Source organism: Bombus vancouverensis, chromosome 2, assembly GCF_051014615.1.
Source record: "Bombus vancouverensis nearcticus chromosome 2, iyBomVanc1_principal, whole genome shotgun sequence".
Classification (NCBI taxonomy): domain Eukaryota; kingdom Metazoa; phylum Arthropoda; class Insecta; order Hymenoptera; family Apidae; genus Bombus; species Bombus vancouverensis.
In genome coordinates this window covers 8,951,745-8,967,340 of record NC_134912.1, presented here as the reverse complement: position 1 = coordinate 8,967,340, position 15,596 = coordinate 8,951,745, and the positions used below count along the sequence as shown (strand labels likewise).

The 15,596-nt window shown below is 33.0% G+C and overlaps 2 protein-coding genes across 5 annotated transcripts in view; one reads left to right on the top strand and one right to left on the bottom strand.

The window, feature by feature from the left end:
- Nucleotides 1-208: 208 nt before the first annotated feature.
- LOC117166414 (3'-5' RNA helicase YTHDC2) lies at nucleotides 209-5,827 on the bottom strand. 3 transcript variants are annotated; one of them, XM_076627746.1, is made up of 8 exons: nucleotides 5,699-5,827; nucleotides 5,090-5,308; nucleotides 4,815-5,008; nucleotides 2,651-4,742; nucleotides 2,190-2,576; nucleotides 1,856-2,106; nucleotides 1,442-1,782; nucleotides 209-1,341 (listed from the first exon to the last, which is right to left on the bottom strand). In XM_076627746.1, exons 2-8 carry the CDS (start codon nucleotides 5,284-5,286, stop codon nucleotides 1,330-1,332), a joined length of 3,474 nt encoding a protein of 1,157 aa, XP_076483861.1. In that variant the 5' UTR covers nucleotides 5,287-5,308; nucleotides 5,699-5,827; the 3' UTR covers nucleotides 209-1,329. The 3 variants fall into 3 exon arrangements, with proteins under 3 accessions (XP_076483861.1, XP_033206259.1, XP_033206262.1); XM_033350368.2 differs by having other exon boundaries at nucleotides 5,584-5,742; XM_033350371.2 differs by having other exon boundaries at nucleotides 2,651-4,736; nucleotides 5,584-5,742.
- A 107-nt stretch (nucleotides 5,828-5,934) lies between these two features.
- Nucleotides 5,935-15,596, top strand: part of ATP8B (ATPase phospholipid transporting 8B) — a 73,928-nt gene continuing 64,266 nt past the window's right edge. The window contains exons 1-2 of one of the 2 annotated variants that reach the window (XM_033350356.2): nucleotides 5,949-6,071; nucleotides 13,595-13,721. The gene's annotated coding sequence lies outside the window, so the exon portion shown is untranslated. Of the gene's footprint in view, nucleotides 6,072-13,594; nucleotides 13,722-15,596 lie in introns of both variants that reach the window. The other variant, XM_033350357.2, reaches the window with a different exon arrangement.

The following is a 15,596-nucleotide window of genomic DNA, read 5'->3' as shown; positions in this document are numbered from 1 at the left end:
TACACAAAAAAGGAATTTGACAATAGTCTAATTAACTGGAAAAGTATACTTTTGCTCGAGGAGGATTGTACTTAGAACACATGTTACAATTTGAATATTTATTATTTATTTCATAACTGTGTATTGCATAAGTCAAGAAGTAACATATCATTGATTTAATATATTTGTAGATATATAGTAAATAAGAAATGTAAGAAACAAAGAAATGTTTATATATTATGATATACCGTTTTTATTATCACACTGAGGAGTATTACAATAATTCTAAAGACTGTGTTGACATTAACATATATATGTTATTGCTGCCTAATGTTTTAGCTCGACAAATTAGATGTATACAAAACAAACAATATTGCTGTAGTTTATGATTTCCAAAATATCTAAATATAAATAAACTTTGTACTTGATAATAAACACTTGCAAGCAGTGAATTTCAAATAAAAGTGATTATAAAATATTTGTGTCAAATAATTAAAGTATTAAATTGCGTTTCATTTCCTATTTCATTAAAGTTATATCGTCTGTTTGCTTGCAGATTAGTGTTTCTCTTAAGTGTCATTGTTCTGTATATTAAATCATAGCATTAAGTACTTTATGCACGATATAAAATGTAAATAAATTACTCTTAGATTAATATCTATACAGTATATCACATTAAAAGGTAGAAAGATCTACACTTCGATTCCTACATGTTATTCATTTAATACTATTTAGGAAATAAACTGGAAATGTAAAGCAATTTCAGAAAAACAGCACCCTCATAATAAAGCAAATCTCGTGATAAGCCATGAAATTATATGTTTAGTTACCTATATTACTTGACATTTTTCAGTAACACTTTATAACAACTTGTATAATCAAAATATTTTATGCATTTCAGAAGAAAAAATATTACCTATTCACCATCAAATTTGTGTTTGACAACATTGAATTTAAATGACCAGAAATATGCAATTAATAAATAATTTCAACACACACATATATATATATAAATATATTATATATATATATATATATATATAAAATGTATAATATGATTAAATAAAATATATTATTTTTAGATTTTCGAATGAAAAACAAAATTTATTGGCTTTGTCATTATTAACTAAACATTTTAATGAAACTATGATTATCCTTATAGGTAATCACCCACAATTCGTTTTTTTCTTTATCCTATTCTATTTCAGAAGCAACCTATTCAATTCTCATTAAAATATGCAAATTAGGAATGCCATTATGTCTTTGCATATTAAGTTATACATAGGAACCAAGAGAATAAAATATCTCTTATAGATTACATTTAATAAAATATTTTTCTTCTGCCCAATTTTAAAAATTCCTCTAAAAAAAAAGGGAAATAAATTTTAAATCAAAATATAACTATAAATACAAAAAGCTAAATATTAGTGTTCATTTAATATCAGAAAATTTAAGAAATTACCTCTACAAAGTCATCTGTTCTCCTAACATTGGCAGGATAATAATCAACAATTAAAGGTCGTGGTCTTTGACCAATACCAGATGGTTGTTGTAATCCACATGTCTGTTCTTCATTTGTAATTACACTTACTAAAGTGCTCACTACCTTTTCGTCAAGTTGCGACATTGCTTTATTCGGCGTTTTCATACGTCTCAAGAACAAGGCATTCCATTTTTGTCTTAAATGTAAAAAGAATCTAGCAGTTTCTGGGTCGAGTTTAAATACTACCCAGTCGTCGAGTTTAAAAATCGTTCCTTCATTACTTTCATCAACTTCAGAATCTGACTCACTCTCTGGTACAGCTATAAATAAAAAATCATGACATTAAGATATATTAATAAAATGTATTATATTAAATAGTCAGATACTACATACACTCAGCTTCATAAATTACGTCTACGGACAATCTTGCTGGTCCACAGAACAAAGCTACTGTTAATGGATTGATCAGCGTAACCATCTTAACATGACAAAATCGTCCTGTACGACTCATTTCTTCATAAAGTAACCAATCACAGGGCAAAGCTTCTACATTAGCTGCATATGTTTGAGTGGATGTCATCCTTGGTGATTTTGGACAATCTCTTAAAGTTGATGATGGATGGAAAGATACTTTCACTTCTTTCCTACAAAATTAATAATCAAAAATGTAAATAAATACTATATTATATAAAAATATAATACTGAAAAAATTAAAGAAGCAATGTACTGTGTTCTTAGTTGCAAATGCTCTCTGTCTAATCTTATTAGGTTCGGATATAAACCAGCAGTCAGAGCTGCTTTCACTACGGCCCAATTCTCAGAATTAGAATTTAAGTCTCTAATGTCTCCTGGCCCTCTTGCTCTAACAAATCCAGATGCACGAAGCTGACCAAGCAGTTGTGTACGCATTCCAACTACCATCTCCATCACAGCAGCTGAAATAAAATTTTGTTCGCAAAATGTGCGTTCTTTGCCGCTTGCACGTGCATTCTGCCACCCTTGGAAAGCACGCAAAACTGCCATATGATCGGAATATGTATTAGTCGCAAATCTCTTACGAGCCGCAGTTGCAGCTCTCTTTTGTGATGGTTCCAGGGGTAATATAAAGGGATCTCTGAAAATCATTTTTCAAAATAATATTGAGTCAAGTTATTTAACATATACTTGAAAGTCTAAATCCTTACTTACTTGTATGCTAAACTACATACAATAGTCAAGACAGGATCTAAGCATTTTAAAACCACAGCATACAATAACATTTTTCCAAGTCTTGGTTCAATTGGTAAATCAAGCAAATGACTTCCTAATTCAGTGAGATCTTCCCACGGATCTAATGCGTCGATAGTTTTCAGTAATTGAACTGCATTTCTTGTTACTACATTGGAAGGTGGTTCCAATGCTCGATCTAAAAATTCTGCAATAGGAGTATTTCCTGGAGCTAAATGTTTTGTATACAAACACAGTTCTTGTAGTGGTGATCTTAAGATTTCTGGAGTTTGATAAAGCTCCATGCTATTATATCGAACCGCCGAGAATAGCCGATAACAAATCCCTTTTCTACATCTCCCTGCTCTACCTTTACGTTGTTTTGCACAAGCTTGGGAAATCCAATTGGATTTAAGTGTACACACTCCCGATAATGCATCAAACGATTTTTCTTTAACTTTTCCTGAATCAATAACATATACGACATCATCAATTGTGATACTTGTTTCAGCGATATTTGTTGAAAGAATGATTTTCCGAGATCCCACGGGACTTGGCTTAAATACTTTCTTTTGATCACATGTTTGCATATTTGAATGAAGTACATACAAATTATAGCGTAAACCCTTATTCATTTCCTTTTCTTCATTATTTATCTTTTCTCTCATAGTTACGATATCATCATATCCTGGTAAAAATACTAAAAGAGAACCAGGAGGCATCTTTAAGTGGATGTGCAAAATTAATTGAAAGAGGAGATCATAATTGATTTTATCATCATCAAATGTATGTTGATATACATCTAATAAAAATTTATCTTCTTCCGAAAGCGAAACATCTTTAGCATGTACTTTTGTTTCATCCTGTAGTGTACAATCATAAGTTTTCATATATGCTTCTATTAACTCGGCACATTCAGCTTGATTCATATTCTTTGCCCAATCTAATGCAGTCCATTCATTGGCTGCTCGTAGGTTTAAATTTGCACCTAAATTTAAAAGCTGTTCTGTGGTATTTATACATCCTTTTCCTGCGGCAATCATAAGCGGAGTTACGAATGTCGTGGAATGTTGATAATCTACCGAAACATTTTCGGAAAGTATGAAATATAAAAGTTGTGCAAAATTATCTTCGCCTCCGCGTAACCATGCTTCAGAAATGCTTTTATCCATTTCTTCGGCTAGCCATGGTTCTAATTTTATTTTTTCAGGAACTGGCTCATTCTGTTGTGCTAAAATTGGAGCAGGCAATATACATCTTTCATTCATAGTATTTGATCCTGATTGTTGAGGTTTATATTGAGTCCAAGTTTCCAACACTTTATGTTGATCTTTTTTATTCATAAACTCTTTTCTCTTTGAAAGCATTTCTTTCGTCATATAACCCGTCATTTTTAGAACATCTTCGAGAAAATACGTATCGACATCATATGATCTTCCCAAGACATTTACAACAGCACATTTGTTAAAATATTTAACAAAAATGTTAACATCCAATGTGGCGCTCATAAGCACAAGTTTAAGAGATTTATGTTTTTGTATTGCATCTTTTAATGCTATTAAAAGAAAATCGCAAAACCTATCGCGTTCGTGAACTTCATCCATGATAACATGTGTGACAGTACTTAAAGCAGAATCTCCTGCCATAAGAGTTCTAAGGAGAACACCATTTGTACAGTATGTTAAAAGAGTTTTTGGGGCAACTCTACTTTCAAGCCTTATTTGATAACCGAACGTTTGTCCAATTTTTTCATCTCTTTCAAATGCTACTCTTTCAGCCACTGAAACAGCTGATAATCTCCTTGGTTGAGTGCAAATAATTCTACAAGGTTGTTGCCTTTGTTGGCAATGTTCAAGAATAAATTGAGGAACTTGGGTAGTTTTACCACTACCTGTTTCCCCTCCTATTATGACTACCTGATTAGTATTTAATGCATCAAGAATGTCTTCCCGGAAACTAAATATTGGGAGTGCTTTACGATAATTTAATACATCAAAATTAGTTTTCAATTGTGGTATTTGAGGCACGCTGTTATTTAATCGACCCATTGCTTTTGTATTTGTATTTACTGAAACTAAAAGTTATAGATTACAAGCTCAATTTCACGATTTAATTACATATACTTTGGATATATATATCAGAGTACCATCTGTATTAGGAGGCCGTTCTCGTTCAATCGGTGGTAACAAATCCTGACATTCTTTATGGTTTAGTGGGAAAGCCTGTAATAAATTATATATACTTTGTCTTGAAGCTTTTTGTAATTTTATTACAGCATCAGCTTGAACTATTGTTGATCCTTCTCTTTTGTACACAGTTAAAAAGCGATTTGTACCTTTACTGTTAAGGGAAAATTTATATTTATTTATATTCATTATCTATTACATTGAAATTGAAATATTTGTATTATTTTTAACTCACCCTCTACTTTTAGATTTTAATCCAAGTTCATGCGCTAATTTATGAATATAGCCTCTTTCTTCCGCAGTATACGAAGATGGAAATTCTAATTCTTTTTGATCATGAGTTTCCAATAACTTTTTAAGCGTTAAATTTACTGCAATTCTAGTATCCTCCCCAATAAGAGGGGCTTTCTTAGTGCGGTTTCTGCGTGGCATTATATATATCTAATAACTGTTTCTGAAATATAAAATAACCAATAAATATTTTAAATCAAATCTTTTTCAATCTCCTCTTAAAAAATATTGAGCAGAATCAAATTTTATTTTATTTTAAAATGTAGTTAATTCCATAAGATTTTGAAAAAGTAGACAGTACATCTTTCAACGATAACGACCTTGGTAAAAGCAGATAAAAACAAAAGTAAAATAAAAATAATTATAAAATTGATGTGTATAATGACATATAATGAAGCAAGATGTGTATAATTTCATGAACTTTTCATATAAACTCACATAATTCCGTCAATGTACATGAATTGTATTTAAATCCAATATACACTTAATAAACTAATACTGATAAATACTACAACAATTTGTAAAAATTATGTTTAATAAAAATACATCGTACTTGAGTGATGACCTGTAATAAACACAGCGAATAATATTTACGTCCTTTTCAATTATGAACTCCCTCTACACAAGTCTAGAAAATTATTTAGAACAGTTTGTATCGATATAAACCTTATTCTACTAGATTCACGGTCGGGTCATGTTTCTATGTTACCAATTTGAACGAAATATCAACAAAGTTAACTTAGTTCAACGACAGAGCGCGTTATGATCGTTTTTCACGAGAGATCCGCAAAACAGTGAAAGCAGGCACACGGTTAAATGCTGTTCCAGTAAACAATATGGCCGGTTTAGTTTGGTGCGCGGGTTATGTCGTCTCTATTATATTTTTCGAGTGTTTATTGTGCTTTATCAAGGATTAGTTGTTTTCGGTAAGTACATATTTTATAACGAACATATACTCTTATGTAGAGAAGTCGAATGATTAAGATTTACGACGAAAAATTTTGATACCTGATGATTGACGATCACAAGTGTGCCTTTCCGTCAATTACTGTCTGTGTTTAAAGATATCGGTGAAATCTTACGAAGATTTTCGACTCACTTCTAATGAATTTATACACGTGTTTGTGTATCGTACATAGTTTTAGATGTTGAAAATACTTCAACGATAGATAAATTATACATTTTAAAAAATTTCAACACGGATAAGAATGACGGTTGAGATTTTAAATCCTGCGATACAAAACGATATCATCGAACTTTTCTTTCACCTTCGTATGGCTGTCGTATTAAACAGGCCAACCTATTGTGGATCTGTTACGTTATCTGTAAACTTGGCCAAAGTTCCAGTTTTCTATTGGCACTTTTCCTATAAGGTTTACGATAACGATTAAACTTCCTGACAACGTAAGCGAAGCAACAGGTTTTTTGCTGAGAATCTGCCGATGACCTCCCATTTTAGTACTCACCAGCAGACTTAAACAACTAAGATCTAATCATCCTACATATTTCTTGTTATTTTTTTGCACATTTGGCAAATTATATATTTAAAAAGTACATATATGTAATAGAAAAATAATTACTTCTCCAAGTATTTAATCGTAGCGAATCTCTAAATGTTAAACGAGTAATTGAACTCGTACCATATTTTATATTGATATACAATTATTTTAAAATGTTTCGTTATATATAATAATATGTATTCTGAATAGATACTTTGAATGCAGTTATTACTCGTTAATGATGAAACGATATATTTTTTAGTACACTGAGAGGATATGAATTTTTCAGTATTTAATATCTTCAATATGAAATTTAAATTAATTCGAAATGAAACCTAAATATGATTTGAAATTACATTGGATTGTAAATATAATTCTTCTGACGCGTATATTTAATGGCTTACTTATTTAAAATGCGATTATGTAGGAGATAGTACATGTTTTTATTACGAGGATATTATTATCTGAGTCTTAAATATACGTATACTTAAATATTTAATATCGAACTAACGTCTATAAAAATTTATGTAGACTAGATCTCGAATGAATTATCATTGATATGTCATCGAGTATGTCTGTATTAGTTATGAAGTCAGAATATGGAAATGCAATACAATAACACAGTTACATAAATAATAAAGAATGTATCGAATTAAATGTAAATATTCTGTATGCGCATGCGTACAGCATGTAGCCATGATCAAGACCCAAATTTAAGGTTCGTTGCAAAACACGCTGAGTAAACCGTATAAGATATTAACGCGAATGTCGACATCACGTGCATTACGAACAAATAAAAACGATAATCGTAAGATTATCAGATTCATGTAATATCAAATATCAATTTATTTATGCTCGATGTAATCGCTACGTCTCATAACCTTTATAATGTACAAAATTACTCGCGCAATTGAAATTTATGCAATTACTTAACGATCATAAATGGGAGGAAATTGTATAAAGCATTGCAAAATAGATTTGTATTCCTACAGATTACGTTCATCATGCACATGTTACACGAATGTTTACGATTCAAGATCTATATACATCGAAATGGCGCGATCAACGCGAAACGCATCGAAACCATGGTCAATTTAATATCAGAGCTACCAGAGTCAAAATAATGAACCGATTCGTAGCTTTTCGCAGCAAATGTTTTTTTCCATAGAGATTTGAACGATTTTTCCTTTCCTTTTCGTAAAATAAATCGACGCGAGCTTATTTTTCTCTTCGACACCTTTCGTTTCATTTTGGTTGCTTTGCTACAAGGTTTATATCCTTCAGTCGTGACAGTTCTGGTGTTAATTTCGGTTAGCAGCCGTTTACCTTCTTTGTTGGTTTCGCGAGAACCGAAATCTATCCCATTGCGTCAGTGTTCTTATTTCGGACGTTGCTGAAAGTCCGTGACTTGGTACATTGTTTTTGTCGGCGAGACGGATGTTTAATTCATTCAAAAATCGCCAGAAGCAAGAATTGGCACGGGACGAGAAAGAAAGAGAAAGAGGATACCGAGAAGCGAAGTATAAGAAGAAAGGAAAACAATGTAAGCGGTACAAGAAAAGACAAGAGAGAGATATAGTTGACGTTCGAATTTTTTTAGGGAAAGTCCCGCGTCGTTCGTCGCTTGGGACTGAGACGCCACGTTCGTTGTCGTTCATTCAGGAATTACGTAAGTTAACATCGCATCTGCTCGTTGCGCTTGTCTACTAGTTAATGCCTGGGCAAACGCTAAAGATTCCCACTGATTGCGGCCTGAAAAGGTGGCGCGGCAAAGTGCTCCGCCGTCCAACAACCGTGGTCCGTTAAATAAACGTCGGATCAAACAAACTGATAAATACGCGAACGGGCGATCTAATTGGGCCACACGTGCGAGTGTACGCCTAATTTGCCACCTAAACGCCCATTCACTAGGGCCTTAAGACACTTGCAAATCAAAATAAAATCATTATGTAGTTATGCGCGACGTTTCGTGACGCATCGTCCATGGTGGTCGTATCTCATTGCAATTTAATAGTCCGCTGATCGATAAAGAAGGGAATGATGAATATGTATATAGATTTCTTTCTTTGTCTAATCGATCCTATTTGTAATCGAATAGGAACTAATTTGAATTGTATCTCGATCAGCGGATAATTCGACGGAGAGTCTGTCTGTGTTTTTGTCCTCTCCCTTCCCTCCTTCCGTCTAATTGCCACGAAATTAGCCGTTTCAAAGACTTAATTAACCTTGCTTCTTCACTTAGGCTTGCTTAATTAGAAGTTAATTTTTATATGTGCCCTTTCAAATCGGTAAATGAAATGTTTGATAGTAGCTTCATATTTGGAATTTATTTGGGACGTTTTAGATATCGTAATCCTCAATCCGATTATTAGTATTAAACGAAGAACATGGTAAAGAGAGTAATGTTCACTTAAGTCAGAATCATTTAATAATTCATGAACGGTGCACTAATACCGTACACGAACTCCGTTGGTAATACAAAACTATTTTGAATTTACAAGCGACCGTTCGTCGTACTGTACAATGGAACACAGATCACGTCGAAATTCTTCTCATCGAATATGCTTAATTTTATTTAACATTCTCATAGCATCGGGATGCAAATGCGCGAGTCTAGAGTCTAGACGTTTATCGTCGCACTCGAATCCCAAGCTTTCATGAATTCTCAAGCTTTCGCCTACACCTGAAAATCACACCGTCCTGACCTACCAATTACGAAAGACAGAAATTTAATCAGATTATTCGATTACTTTGCGCGGAGAACGCATTCTTAATTCTCTCGACAACAAAGTTTAGTCTTGTTCTCTTCTTGGAGATTTGTTATTATATTGCTAATACAAGGGCTTCTGACTAGAAGAATCTTTCACCTTCCATAGGTAACACCATTTTCCATAGCTAACGTTTTTGCTCTTCCATAGTCTTTAACACGTTGGTCGCCCAGCGTGATTCAGCTAAGTTTGCTACGGGGCCCAAATCCGACCGCCAATACGCAGAACGTAAATAGAGCGACAAGCGGGAATCCATTGTTTATCGCCTTCGATTTATTGTAAAGAAAAGATTATTTAGTTCTGAAACGAAGAAAGCGATAAGCTTTCCAACTAGAGCATACTTGTGAGAAGTACATCAGTGATTTTTTCATCCTCAAAATGTTCAGTGAACAGCGTGAAAATATATTTGAAAGTAAGGAGAGTAGTGATAACGGAGTCTACAACTATTGTTCGAAGTGCCCAAAATCACCCCAAATGTGTTTGGAATGTTTTAACAAATACCATGCGATATAGCATAATGTAGTATTTTATCGAGAATATAAATTAATAAAAAGTATGGTATAATGTGTTTATAATATTTTTATGTTGTATATCCTATATACAATATTCTATATTTAATTAACTCGAACAAGAAGAGCGTCACCTGTACTTGGGTGACGGCCTCACACGGAAGTATACTCGTCACATAGATATGGGTGACGTGACGACCAACGTGTTAACCATAAGCTTTCATAAACATTCCCCGATGGTTATCCATATCTCTGCTACGTTATATATATAATTATTTGTAAAGTCAAATGTTTGAAACTTCTCTTTTTTAACAGAAATAAAAATTTGGAGTACCAGCGTGAGATTTCTATACGAAGCGCGAGGGTTACGTAATTTTCTCGATGCATTTCGTTGCTCATTGTTTTTCTAATGTTACCGCTTGTTATTTAAAGTATAGGTTGTTGTTAAAAGTACGACTACGAAGTTTCTTTGTTCGCTGATAATTAATGTTACGGAGTACTTAAAATGTTATATTCAGATACGAGTGGACGACGTCAGTGAAGAATTGATAGCGGACATTCGTAATTTAGGAAAACGACGATTCTGTATGGAATTCAGCCATTCTCGTTCGCTCGAAGAACTCACGAGTTGATCCTTTCTCCTATAAAGTTCGCGTCGCCCGACCTTGGATTCAGAAACGTCACATGCGTTTTCACTTGTTTGAACCTACATACGTTGTCGCGTTAAGTAAATTTCTTCATGTTTCTAGATACTTTGTAGTACCTACAGCCACTACCTTGGTATTTTTCCTAAATTATCGGCCAATTTAATTTCACGACGTTCGTCTATTGTTATTGACAGCTGATATCAAGAATCTTCGATCATTGTGATCGCTCGTCTTAAAACAGTGTATGATTTCTTCAATTCTGATGAATTTGTGTCTGGCTTTTTTAAATCGATAAAAGAACTTTTGATATACCTCCAACTAATAATAATTTCTGGTCTCTAAATAACAATAAAGTCGATGTAATTCATCTGTGCACACGTATAAAATGTTTTTACGCGACTGGGTAGTAAGCGTGTGATAAAATATTATCGAAGTATGGAGTAAGTAAACGTTTCGTTAGAAAACTTTCACTCGTATTTTTTGTTTGACTTTATGTATAATTCGTGCATTAATAATTGCGTATCCGTGTTTATGCTGCAAGTATCCTTATAAGATTATCTTTTTTACTCGATAGCTTAAAACTTGTCGTTTGTCGATTCGCAAATGTTATTAGTCAGTAAACTATCGTTGATGAGGATCGACGAAACGATATATCACACGTTCTGAAATAATAATTATGTTTAAGTAATTAATAATACCTTTCCTTTGAATAATTTACGACACAAATCGAAGAGGCTAATATACGATAAAAAAAAAGCAAAAAAGGAAAGGATTACAATGTATTTCAACGTTTTATATATGCAGTAATTATTGGCTCACTTTTTACCGGATCTCGATCCTACGGTAATGATAGCACGTTGCGTTAACGATCGTATGGTAACCTCAGGTCACACACATCGATCCTCCTACGCGAAGCTTGTAAATAATGGAGACATACACGTGACTTATTCACAGAACATACCGATGGACTCTTCACAGTCGATTTATGCGGTCTGTCGGCAATTTCTAGCGACGAAGTCGACTCATCTTCGAGTTTCAACGGTGTTCGAGTTTGTCCATCGTCTTTTATCTATCTTACTATGCGCTCATTGACTATGAATTTTGCATACAATCCTATCATTATGTCATAGTTTGGTTACTTGTTCCGGAACGATTCCGTCGTTCTATATATACAGACACATGAAAGTATTGCCACACTTATAGACGCCTTTTATGAATATGTTATGCGTGCTATACGAGACATTTTGAAATTTACCATTTTTATGAGATTCTAGAGACTAGACTAGGTTTGGATTAAATTACAGGATATTCGGTGCAATTATACGTTATGATACAAGTTTAATTGGAACGATACTTTTTGCAATATACCTCTATGACTAAAAGTTTCGTTATTATTTAAGCTGCTTATTTGTCAAATCGATGAACTGCACAAAGCAAAAGGTAGAGAATATTGATGAAATTATATTAACTTGTGCTAAAAGTTTCTTTCGTTTTATAAGCAGATAATAAATGCATAACATTTTTTCTTTTATACTATTTTATTGGATTATCATTCTGTTCTATTGGAACAAGATGAATTGTACGTAATTATCGTTTTGTTTTATTAGGACAAAATGGATCGTTCATTAAAGTAATACAAAACAAAAAATGTTGTGCGTCTATTATTTCCTTATAAAACGAGATTAACGTAGATCACGGAAGTACCTAGATAGATATTATTATGCAAATTTCCTAAACATTCTATGTAATGTATAATATATATGCAATATAATATAGAGATCAGAATTATAGTGATCTTTATTTAGATAGATGTATTTATTTACAGTGATTGAAACAGAGAACTATGACTGTTTAATTACAGCTATTTCTCGATGTAGTAATGTGATACAACTAAATCAACTGAATTTGTACAACTACTCAACTTACAACTTACAACTTATGACCAACTCCAACTCACAACAACGATAATTTATGAGTAACGATTAACCTGCAGCCTACTTGTAACTGTAAATAGTTGCAACTTAGTCTTAACTGACCTCCAAAACGTCTTATTGTCCTAAAGAGCCACAGGCATATGGCCCGTCGAGATTTCCCATGAACCGTCAGCATTTTCATTCTTTTCTACTTGTAGTTCATCGGAATTTTCTCAATGGTCTTTCCACGATACTACAATAATATTCTACGTAACCATATTCGAGGCTTACCATGTACCTAATGTAGCAATTCAAGTTGTATACTAATGTTTTGCTAAATATATGTTTGCAATAAACATCTCGTAGTTTCTATATACATTTTTAGATTGGTTTCATGTTTGACGAATATATATTTTTTTTTATTTATTTATTTATTTATTTACATTTTACAATTTGTCCAGTAGGACATTTGGTAAAATATTATAGCTTAGTGGTATAATAATATAACATGCGGATGGCTACCCCCAGTGGGATACCATCTTCGAATTTGATCGATTTATTTCTTTAGTGTGGTGAGTGTTTGTATGTTAGGTTATGTCCTTTGTGAGATCTGTTGGGTGTTTCCTTTGACGAATATGATCGTGACATTCGTGTATCATTGCAGTGCCAATGAAATTCCAAAATGTTTTCTATAACATACACAGTATGGACGTAGAAGCTTTCTATGGCAAATGTTGAAATACTTTCGTGACCCAGTGTATACTAGTTTCATGAATGAACAAAGGTTTTTAGCGAACGTTTAAATTGTGAATACTTGTTACCAAGATATCGGAAGACTTGTCTTTTTGCTAACAAATGTGAATTGTGTTCTTTCAAGGAATTCTTATTATTCTGTAAATTATGTATTGTCACGAACGTTTCGCGTTGAAATGAAGGAAGATCAGTCGAAGTTAGTCGTTTCTCGGTACTACGTGTTAACGAATAATTTTTACACGAAATTCTATTTTTATATTACAAATTTTACATAAGAACCCGATAGATATTTTGATAAAAGTATCTTTTCTTTCCTTAAATTTCATAATTTTTAATTCGTACAATGTTCTCCGATTTAAGGTGAGATTAGAGTGAAAAATGCACGGTCAGCCAAAGTTTTGGATGGACGTGACGAATGTGTTCGCGGAATGTAGTTTGCCTGGATTGAATGAAAGACAGTCAGTGGCAGGAAGATATGCAAATTGAGGTAAGGGAACTTGTCATTACCTTCTCTAAAAGTTTCTATGCGTAACACGTATGTAGGTATTCGTGATGGAATATTTCGAGGCAAAACAACTCACCTACGAGATTATTTAACGCGGAACATACGTAAAACGATATTTGTTTGATAACTAAATAACAGGAAATTAATATGATATTTGAAACTTATTACAGGGATATATATTTCGTTAATATTCTCGCTTAATTTATGTTCATATAGAAATTCCATAGTATTTACTTCGTATCGATAGTAATTCCACATCGGTATTTATACAAGATTAACGAGCCATTAAGCTTTGCTAAAGATTAACAATTACGGCAAACTGCGGAGGAATTGATCAATCGCGATATAATTCCTATGGAGAACCAGTAATTCAGGTTTAAAATGATATTGCTGTGATTACGCGACAATCTGCGTTGCGAAATCATTTACTGCTAGTGACTTTTCTAATCGAGATCGTCTTTGAGTTAGAATAGTTTTTAGTAATAGCTATATGGAAACATCACGCGTGTGACCTATCCATCAATCACTGAAGGGAATTTTTCGTTGATATTGTCGCGTTTTTATTTTCTACGCGCAAATAGACAAAATTACGATCTCGTGATCCATACGAATAGTTCAGGAGTAAATGTACATTTTAAGTAATTAGTAGGCAATGTTTGGTGTTGAATCGAAGGAGAAAGTGCTACACCATGACCCCGCCTAATGAAACCGGGTTGTGGCTATTTTTCAACTCTCTTATCGAATGAACGAAACAGAAAAAGATGGGAGCAGGAAGGAAAATAGATTAAAAGCGTCGATGTAACGAGTGTGAAGTCATTGGTAATTGGAATGCAGATAAGCTGGTAGTTTATCCGCATATTTGTACATATAATCAGGCTGATTACACGTGATTTATTCTTTCGCCGGATGTTTAACTTTTTTGACAGTATACACTGTACTTGAACACGTAATGAACCGAAAAATAAACACTTTGATTTTAACGCAGTAATATCTCGTTATATTCAATACGATTAAATCTGTTCACAAAACATTTGGAATATTTACATAAATAATATTAAACTAAAGACAATGAATCTTTCGTTGGTCGTGACATATTATTAGACATATTGTTATTATACAGGGTGGTTGGTAACTGGTGGTACAAGCGGAAAGGGGGTGATTCTACGCGAAAAAAGAAGTCGAAAATATAGAATAACGATTTTTCGTTTGAGGCTTTGTTTTCGAGAAAATCGACTTTGAATTTTCGCTCGGTACGCGTGCGGTACGTTATAACGGATCTCACTGTAGATCATTGTCTCGATGGAAAAATTAAAAAAAAAAGAAATTTTTATTGTATATTTTCGACTTCTTTTTTCGCGTAGAATCACCAGTTACCAACCACCCTGTATATTACTATATGTTATATAGTGATACGCACATTATATATTACATTTAATTGTATATCGTTAACAATTATTTTCAGTAAATCGATATTCATTTATTCTATTATTAATAAATATTCAGAGATAATTTATAGTGTTTTATACAATACTGCCTTTTGAAGTCACTATAAAAGTTTCTGCACAACTTTTTCAATTATTGTATTAACGAGGTATCGTTGACTGGCGTAGGTTTATTCAGTTTCTTATGATTAACTGACGACTAGCCTTGACCATCGTCAAAATGCCAACCAAAGAAGAAACGTTATGTCCCTCACAGTTAACTCCCTACATTTTTCATTCGGCCACCGATGCATATTGGCATGAAATGTTAACTTATATTTTCACCTTGAAATGTTTTACATAGCCTAATAATTACCGTTGTTTCCATATTAAATCAAGCACTCGGCTTCCCATTGTATACCGATTTGTTACATAA

What these genes read in the sequence shown, in the direction of transcription:
- LOC117166414 (XM_076627746.1), bottom strand. Translation starts at nt 5,286, where the DNA reads ATGCCACGCAGAAACCGCACTAAGAAAGCCCCTCTTATTGGGGAGGAT. An exon ending in TTAAAATCTAAAAGTAGAGG is followed by an intron (nt 5,009 to 5,089) that starts GTGAGTTAAAAA and finishes TTCCCTTAACAG; the next exon opens with TAAAGGTACAAATCGCTTTT. An exon ending in ACGGCCTCCTAATACAGATG is followed by an intron (nt 4,743 to 4,814) that starts GTACTCTGATAT and finishes TATAACTTTTAG; the next exon opens with TTTCAGTAAATACAAATACA.